Source organism: Odocoileus virginianus, chromosome 15 (assembly GCF_023699985.2).
Source record: "Odocoileus virginianus isolate 20LAN1187 ecotype Illinois chromosome 15, Ovbor_1.2, whole genome shotgun sequence".
Classification (NCBI taxonomy): domain Eukaryota; kingdom Metazoa; phylum Chordata; class Mammalia; order Artiodactyla; family Cervidae; genus Odocoileus; species Odocoileus virginianus.
In genome coordinates, this window is record NC_069688.1 from 25,333,187 (window position 1) to 25,343,132 (window position 9,946).

Below are 9,946 nucleotides of genomic sequence, written 5' to 3' on the forward strand. Positions count from 1 at the left end.
AAATGTACATATTACTCAAATGCTTAGGTGATTATAACTTCATTCCTGAAACTTGTATAAGTTGTTAGAATTCTTTCACATGATTAAACGGACAACATTAATCACAGTTTAGAGCTTCTGGATAGGAAAGAGGCTATCTTGATTTGCTGTTTTCAAAACTCAAAGACCTCTCATCATATTAATAAATTTAAGTGCCAGTGTAGATTGAAGGGATATATTGCTTACCCATATTCTCCTGGGAGTTGTAACCAATGGACAAAGAGACAACAAAATACAATAGATATGTAGTTCCTAAGTTGAAGACCTGGATCTTCATTTCTCTACAGGATGAGTGTGAGAGGTGGGCATCTCTGCAGTGGGCCTCAGAACGATGATTGATCTCCCATGGGAAAGCAGAGTGACCTCATTTTACGCGTGGGACCTGGCCAGTCTGTGAGGCTCTCCAGCAACTTCCTTTGGGGTCAGATAGAAGTCCCTCCCATCAGTTCCCTAAAAGCAAACATGAAAAAACATGGTTATCCCTCTTCCCTCACAACTATAATCTCAAAAATTTTAATTATGATATCTGTACATAGAAACATGTAAAAATGTAGGCATCAATAATGCCAAATACACGGTCTTCCTATTAAAATCCTTTATAATAATTTTAAAATGGTGGTTCTGTAAGATATTTTTGAGGCATGAACTCTGGTTTATCTCGTTGATATACACAATACATTTTAAGTATGTGAGTTAGCACATAGAATTATTATATGCTAAATTAAATTTGCTTATTCACTACCTTAAATATTTTAAGTTATTTTGTGAAGAATCTAGCTTTATTCTCTCTGTGGTATGGAAAAGGCTAGAACTGAACAATTCGTAGGCCAATATAATAGATATTCTTGGTCCTGATGCTGGGGCTACTCAGGTATTTAAATCATAAGATGCTGAAGAAGAAAGAGACTGTAGAGATGGCTTCATTTAATCTGCTTATTTATAGATGAGTTAACTGGGAGACGGAATAACTGATATGTCCTCAGTTGCAGATGGTCGTAACAGTAGATTTAAAGTTAGAATGCAGGATATTTTCTTTTTCAGTATTATTTGTGCTATGCAGAACAAGACTATAAGAAAGGGACTTCCCTGGCAGTCCAGTGGTTAAGACTTCACCTTTCACACTATAGTGGGCATGGGTTCAATCTCTGCTCAGGGAATTAAGCTTCCACATAACTCAAGGCCAAAAAAATTCCAACATAAAATGGAAGCAATATTACAATAAATTCAATAAAGACTAAAAAAAATTGTCCACATGAAAAAAAAATCTTTAAAAAGAAAGACTGTAAGAAAGATTATTTCTCAAATGACTGTATAAAAACAGAAAAATTGTGTTTTTGGCAGTTATTATTCTGAGTGCACTATACTTCAATGTGTAAATAATACTTAGATGTGTTTCTTTTTCCCCCAAAGTGATTATAATTAGTTCAAGGGACATAATTGGTTGATGCTATGCCATTTAAAATTCATTTATGAGGTAATTGTGCTATTTTGCATGTGTGCTGTTTTGGTGAACTGTAATCCATACTATATAAATTCATATTTCATTAAAAATATCAGAGGAATAAATACTCAAATCCTTTATTAGAGAAACAAAATACTGTTAAAAGTTAATTTCAGTCCTAGAATACTATGATATCCAATATAAATTTATTTTATATTATTGATATTTTTGTGCAGATTTTTGCAGATAAAACAAAGAAGTTTGAAGTAATAATTTATAAGTTCAGTTCAATTCAGTTCAGTTGCTCAGTCATGTCCGACTCTTTGCGACCCCACGGACTGCAGCACACCAGGCTTCCCTGTCCATCACCAATTCCTGAAGCCTACTCAAACTCATGTCCATTGCGTCGGTGATGCCATCCAACCATCTCATCCTCTGTCGTCCCCTTCTCCTGCCTTCAATCTTTCCCAGCATCAGGGTCCTTACAATATTTTACAGAGCTAAATAACTGTGAAAAACATAATACAAAATGTTTTTTGTAATTGTAAAAGACTGTTATATCAATTCAAAGAAAAACCAAGTATATAAAAAAACAGACACTAACTTTTTATTAAAATATTATAGAATGAATGTGTTCCATTTAATATACCATATTTAACACTGATTGTACGTATGTGTTTAGTCACTAAGTTGTGTTCAATTCTTTTGCAACCCCATGGACTATAGCCTGTCAGGCTCCTCTGTCCTTAGGATTTCCCAGGCAAGAATGCGGGATTGGGTTGGCATTTATTTTCCAGGGCATCTTCCTGACCCAGAGATTGAACCTGCATCTCCAGCATTGGCAGACATATTCTTTAGCACCAAACCACCTAGGGAGCCCTTAACATTGATTCAGTTCAGTTCAGTCGCTCAGTCGCATCTGGCTCTTTGTGACCCGATGGACTACAGCATGCGAGGGGTCCCCATTCATCACCAGCTCCCGGAGTCTACCCAAACTCATGTCCATTGAGTCAGTGATGCCATCTAACCATCTCATCCTCTGTCATCCCCATCTCTTCCTGCCTCCAATCTTTCCCAGCAAAAGGGTCTTTTCAAACCAGTCAGTTCTTTGCATCAGGTGGCCAAAGTACTGGAGTTTCAGCTTCAACATCAGTCTGTCCAATGAACACTCAGGACTGATCTCCTTTAGGATGGAGTGGTTGGATCTCCTTGCAGTCCAAGGGACTCTCAAGACTCTTCTCCAACACCACAGTTCAAAAGCATCAATTCTTCTGCCCTCAGCTTTCTTTATACTCCAACTCTCACATCCATACATGAACACTGGAAAAACCATAGCCTTGACTTGACAGACCTTTGTTGGCAAAGTAATGGCTCTGCTTTTTAATACGCTGTCTAGGCTCATCATAACTTTCCTTCCAAGGAGTAAGCATCTTTTAATTTCATGACTGCAGTCACCATATGCAGTGATTTTGGAGCCCCCCAAAATAAAGTCTGACACTCTTTCCACTGTTTCCCCATCTATTTGCCATGAAGTGATGGGACCAGATGCCATGATTCTAGTTTTCTGAATGTTGAGCTTTAAGCCAACTTTTTCACTTTCATCTTTCACTTTCATCAAGAGGCTCTTTAGTTCTTCTTCACTTTCTGCCATAAGGGTGGTGTCATCTGCATATCTGATGTTATTGATATTTTTCCTGGCAATCTTGATTCCAGCCCAGCGTTTCTCATGATGTACTCTGCATATAACTTAAATAATCAGGGTGACAATATACAGCCTTGATGTACTCCCTTCCCAATTGGAACCAGTCTGTTGTTCCATGTCCATTTCTAACTGTTGCTTCCTGACCTGCATACAGGTTTCTCAAGAGGCAGGTCAGGTGTTCTGGTATTCCCATCTCTTTCAGAATTTTCCACAGTTTGCTGTGATCCACACAGTCAAAGGTTTTGACATAGTCAATAAAGCAGAAATAGATGTTTTTCTGGAACTCTCTTGCTTATTTGATGATACAGCTGATGTTGGCAATTTGATCTCTGGTTTCTCTGCCTTTTCTAAATCCAGCTTGAGCATCTGGAAGTTCACCGTTCACATATTGTTGAAGCCTGGCTTGGAGAATTTTGAGCATTACTTTACTAGGGTGTGAGATGAGTACAATTGTGCAGTAGTTTGAGCATTCTTTGGCATTGCCTTTCTTAGGGATTGGAATGAAAACTGACCTTTTCCAGTCCTGGGGCCACTGCTGAGTTTTCTAAATTTGCTGACATATTTGAGTGCAGCACTTTCACAGGATCATCTTTTAGGATTTGAAATAGCTCAACTGGAATTCCATCACCTCCACTAGCTTTGTTCATAGTGATGCTTCCTAAAGCCCACTTGACTTCATATTCCAGGATATCTGCCTCCAGGTGAGTGATCACACCATTGTGATTATCTGGGTCATGAAGATCATTTTTGTACAGTTCTTCTGTGTATTCTTGCCACCTCTTCTTAGTATCTTTTGCTTCTGTTAGGTTCATACCATTTCTGTCCTTTATTGAGCCCAACGTTGCATAAAATATTCCCTTGGTATCTCTAATTTTCTTGAAGTGACTTCTGGTCTTTCCCATTCTGTTGTTTTCCTCTATTTCTTTGCACTGATTACTGAGGGAGATTTTCTTATCTCTCCTTGCTGTTCTTTGGAACTCTGCATTCAAATAGGTATATCTTTCCTTTTCTCCTTTGTTTTTTGCTTCTCTTCTTTTCACAGCTATTTCTAAGCCCTCCTCAGACATTTTGCCTTTTTTGCACTTCTTTTTCTTGGGGATGGTCTTGATCCCCGTCTCCTGTACAATGTCATGAACCTCCATCCATAGTTCATCAGATACTCTGTAACATTGCTTACTCATCTATTAAAAAGTTGTTTTTCAGTCACTAAGTCATGTCTGACTCTTTGCCACCCAATGAATGGCAGCACACTAAGATTCCCTGTCCTCCTCTATCTCTCAGAGTTTGCTCAAACTCATGTCCATTGAGTCGATGATGCCATCTAATCATGTCATCCTTTGTTGCCCCCCTCTCCTCCTGCCTGCAATCTTTCCCAGCATCAGCATCTTTTCCAATAAGTTGGCTCTTCCCATCAGGTGGCCAAAGTATTAAAAGGGTATTATGAGATATCTTGCCATATTTAACTTAATCCTCAAGTGGGCAGATTATATTCTAGATAATTAAAAGAAAGTTCTCTCTGAATGACCTTTCTTTCTACATAGACAGTGGAGATTTGGCCACTGTCACCATAGAATTACTCTAGATCCTTTCTCGATAGTTCTGATTTATGTAACTTTGTGAGTGAATATATTTTAGTATAATTTTAGATAGACTTATGTAACATAATTTCATTTTTCTAATTTAAGACAATTTTTGAACAACTAACAAATCTTTTTTGAGGGTGGGTGCCATGGTTTCCTAGGATGAAAGTGTCTCTTGAAGGGTTCATCAGTTATCATTTTTCCTGTTTTATTTCAAAGTCACTAAATTAATTTCCTTTCAGTTAAATACATTGTTATATTAAATACATCTATGTCTCTAGTTCATGGCAATTCTAATATTATTATTACTATAAAATATTCAAATGACAAAACATATCAAATTATATCATATTATACTTAGATGTAGTTTGACCTTTAAAAGTTGGCATAAATGCAAATCCAAACTATAATGAGATGTCATCTTATATCTGTTAGGATGGCTATTGTCAAAGACTCAAGAAATAAATAATGTTGGAGAGGATATGGAGAAAGGGAATCTTGTGCACTGTAGATGGAAATGGAAATTGGTGCCAACACTGTAGAAAACAGTATAGAATGTCTCCCCAAAAATAAAAATAGAACTACTGTATGATATAGTAATTCTTCTTCTAGGTATTCATCTGAAGGAAACTAAAATACTAACCCAAAAAGATACATTCACCTCAGTGTTCACAGTGGCACTGTTTACAATAGCCAAGATATGGAAGTACCCTAAATTATCATCAACAGATAAGTGGATAAATGGAATATTATTCAGCTATAAGAAACAAGGAAATCTTGCCGTTGTGACAGCATCGATGGAACTTAAAGGCATTATGTTAAGTGAAACCAATCAGAAAAAGACAACATATGATGTCATATATATATGAAATCTAAAAACAGCAACAACAAAAACAACACTGAATTCATAGATCTAGAGAACAGATAGGTGGTTGCCAGAGATGAGGTTGGGTGTGGGTGGAAGGTACAAACTTTCAGTTATAAAATAATTCCTGGGGATGTAATATACAGTATGGTGACTATAGTTATAGTATTGTATTATATATTTGAATGTTGCTAAAAAATAGAATTTAAAAGCTCTCTTCACAAGAATAAAAATTTGAACTGTGTATGGTGATGAATGTTAATTAGACTTCTTGTGATGATAATTTCACAATATATACATATATAGAGATAATTAAGTTGTACACTTGAAACTAATAATTGTTACATATCAGTTATATCTCAATAAAAGTTATAATATTACACAGTGTCAGTTTTGGTTCATTATTTGAATAAATTTGATCATATTAATTTTGGAGATATATTAATAGCTCTGAATAAACTCCAGGAAATCCTTTGACTCTGGTAGACTCAAACTTTAGTTGTCAGTAGGTGTCTCCAAGTTACATCTAGATACACTATTTTGGTTAACCTATCCTTTACTAAAATTGATGTCTGGACTTTGGGTCTAGATGACACTGTTAAAACAATAAAGATTTTGAGGAATAACCATACTGTATTGTAGAACTTTAAATAACAATGACCTAATCTTGCTTTCTTTTAGTCAGGAAGTAGAAGAGAAAGAACTTTAGAAAATGGTAGCATCCTTTCTTGCCTCTTTTTGCTTGTTACTAGCAAACCCAGTAAGCTGAAGGGTTTTTTTTCCCTTATACAGGTTTGGGATGAAAATCTTGCAAAGTCTGCAGAGGCTTGGGCAGCTACCTGCATTTGGGACCATGGACCTTCTTACTTATTGAGATTTTTGGGTCAAAATCTATCTGTACGAACTGGAAGGTAAGAAATAGTTTCACTGATACCGTTTATCCAGATAACTTTATTGCCTGTGGACTCCAAGTGTTAGTAGCACCAATTTCAAGTAATATCTACAAGTATTTATTGAGAACTCACTATATGTCACCCACTGATGCTTGGCCTATGACTGTTTTAGATGTCTTCAAAAATTATTTAAATTTTTAAAAGAGCCAAAAAAAACCCAGTTTTCTCTTTCACCCTTGGAACACCATCCCTTAATCTATTCTACACTAATCTCACAGAATCTTTGAAAGAATCAGGTTGTATCCTTATCCTATCTCTTCTAGCTCAGAAAAATCCCTTGATAGTGGCAGAAGCCATTATTGTGTATGCAGCTTTCCCATGTTTGCATATTTCTATATATGTGTTATACAAATTCAATGTATTTACATATTATGCATATATACATATGTACATATATGTATATGCAAGTATATACAACTGTGAATGAAGCTGCTTCCAGTAACAGGATAATTTTTCTACACTGTGAGAGGTCATCATCCAACATTCAAAGACTCATTCCCTTCCATATAGGGGAGAAAAATCAGGTGTATTCTCATTAAATTAAAATGATACAGCTTTAAGGGGAAAAAACACTCTGAGTCTAGTATCACAGGTTTTTTTTAATATCTAATTTTTAATTACATATAAGATTCCAATGGAAGACATTTCTGACATTGGTAAAACAAGGTGAAGATGATACTTTCTGAAAGATTTGCATTTCTCTTTTTGAAACAACCAGACTCATACTAACAAATACAGGATCAGTTGCTCCAGGCCTGAACGTTTTCATGCTTGGCTCTACTGGGAGGGATAGAGGATTCTGCTGGGTGGTGATGGTAACTATGAGGGAGTGGATATGCTCTTTATTTGCCATCAATAGACTGCAAAAGGACAATTAACTTGTAATTTAATGTGAGTCCACCATACATTGCCACTGCTGTGCTGTGAGTTCTCATTGTGTTTCTTGATATTTAGATACCGCTCTATTCTCCAGTTGGTCAAGCCATGGTATGATGAAGTGAAAGACTATGCCTTTCCATATCCCCAGGATTGCAATCCCCGATGTCCTATGAGATGTTTCGGCCCCATGTGCACACATTATACACAGGTTATTTTGTCTTGTTCAGTTCTGATTCATTCTTTTTTAAAAAATGCTCTTTCTATTTGGTGAACCTGCCTTTTCTTAACTCCTGATTCTAATAACGGTATATCGGTTTCCTTTCTCAGATGGTTTGGGCCACCTCCAATCGAATAGGATGTGCAATTCATACTTGTCAAAACATGAATGTCTGGGGAGCTGTATGGCGCCGTGCAGTTTATTTGGTATGCAACTATGCCCCCAAGTGAGTATATGGTTGGCTTCTACTTCCTGGAATCTATAATGATGCTAAATATCTTCAGTCTGATAGATACTTTTGACAGGTAAATAATATGAGTAAGACTTAAAAAGCTCAGATCCTCAAATCTTCTGTCTTCTCATGTATCTGAAAAGTTAAAAGCTGAAAGATTTCTTTTCACAAGGATTCTAGATTAAAATTTTGGGCAAGACAATTTGTGATTTGGAGATTCACTAAATTCTCCTCCTCGTCTTTCTTTAGACCTGGTAATTATAAAATAAACATGTACTTCCAGGCTTTTGATAGCTTATATAAAAGTCTCAGGCAAGGATCTTCTAGGGAATTTATCAACACCACAGTATTCTCATCAATCATTCCTAGAATGTTGGCTTAACTTTTTCACTAGGAAAAGAAAACAAGCCCTTCTTCTTTCTTTTAAGGGTAGAATTAAAATCACAATTTATTTTTTTTCCATAGGTGGTTAAGGAGGCATTCAGAATCAGAAGGGAAAATTTAAATGCAATGACATCTTTTTAATGAAAGCTGTGCCATGATTTAAACTTCAGTACAAAAAAATTCAGTAATTTCATCCTGTGGCACACATAAAATGATATATTTCATATTGTGAAAATTGATCAAATATTATAAAATATAGTTGTATTTTATATTTGTGAGCATTCTTTATATTATGAGGATAAACAAACATTTGTTAACATTTGATAAAATGCCTTTTTGATAACAATGACTCTTTGGATAAAGTGTTCCAGTATTTATACATGAGTCTTTTCCCTTTTGGAGTAAATACTAAAATGTGCAAAGGATTTATGACACGCCTGGTGTCTTCCAAAGTAAGTCCCAAACAAAGATTTTTCTCCAGCTTTGCCAGTATGGGGAGGGAATGAGAAAACGTTTCACAAATAACTGCATTACTCATTCATATGGTCGTATGCCAGGGGCAGTGTTTTTGCAAAGTTAGAAAAATAGCGATTTTCCCAATGGTCCCCTCTCCACAGTTATTAGAATAGTAATATTTGGAAAGTAAAATGTGACTGCATCATGAAAAGCATTAAAACTGTGCATTTGTTTGATATTTTCAGTTATGCACCTTATATTTTCCTATTAAGACTCTTAACTCTTCTTTCTGACATAAATAGGCCAGGCAGTACTCAAATAGTGAAAGAGGCTTTTATTACATTCATTTGGCTGTTCTGTTTTTGGCCAATGATGGGATTTTTGCAATATTATTGATGAGATGTCTGATTGTTTTATGTCTAAGAGATTAAGATATTGTGTTAGTATGGTGTATTTGCTGTAACAGAGAACCATTTTTTGAAACAGGCAGTGGAGAAAGTTTAAAAATTCTGACTGATAGTTGAATACCAGCATGAAGTTATCTCAAGCCTCCCTGTTTTTCAGGGAAAAATGAAACACAGGGTTGGGTGGTGGAGGGGCGGGGGGAGGTGGTGGAGGGAAAGAGAGAAATGAGAGAATGAAAATGAATTAGCCTGAAAGGATAAAAATTAAAAGGACGAATAATATGTTTATCCATTGACTGATTTACTATTGAATACGGGGCTTCCCCAGTGGCTCAGTAGTTTAGCTTTTCCACTGTTGTTTTATCTTCAACCCTGACTCTTTACTATCAACACACCGCATTTTCTCCTGACCATTCAGTTTCCTTCACACTTCTGGCTCTGTGGTTATTTGCTAGCACTGTAGTTACTAGTCACCATGCTGTGGAAAATAAATTCATTGCTTCCTCTGTCATAGCTAAAAGAGCTTAGTAACAGTAAGACGTTGTGACTGTTTTTATCCTAAATGCTGAATTTGGTGTATCATTATGGCCATCAAGATGAAGGAAAATATTGACAACATTCAGTTAAATGTGTTTAACATTATTTTAAAAAATTAAAACAATATTGCTAAAAATTATAACTGTGAGTTTACTTATGGGAAAATGTTTTGGAATCATCTTTAATGGTTGCTTCTGTAAGCCATTATTCTCTTACTGAGTTTTCTGTGTCTCATTTTATTAATATTGAGAATCTAA

At 35.8% G+C, this 9,946-nt stretch overlaps 1 protein-coding gene and 1 long non-coding RNA gene across 2 annotated transcripts in view; one reads left to right on the plus strand and one right to left on the minus strand.

Annotated features, from left to right (window-relative positions):
- Positions 1-9,946, plus strand: part of PI15 (peptidase inhibitor 15) — a 35,454-nt gene that overhangs the window by 18,602 nt on the left and 6,906 nt on the right. The window contains exons 3-5 of the mRNA XM_020888229.2: positions 6,420-6,538; positions 7,535-7,667; positions 7,787-7,902. Of these exons, the coding sequence (XP_020743888.1) occupies positions 6,420-6,538; positions 7,535-7,667; positions 7,787-7,902 (368 nt within the window). The remainder of the gene's footprint in view (positions 1-6,419; positions 6,539-7,534; positions 7,668-7,786; positions 7,903-9,946) is intronic.
- LOC110133968 (uncharacterized) overlaps positions 1-9,946 on the minus strand; it is a 41,839-nt gene that overhangs the window by 4,147 nt on the left and 27,746 nt on the right. Inside the window, exon 2 of the long non-coding RNA XR_002312922.2 lies at positions 226-489. This is a non-coding gene — a long non-coding RNA (uncharacterized lncRNA). The remainder of the gene's footprint in view (positions 1-225; positions 490-9,946) is intronic.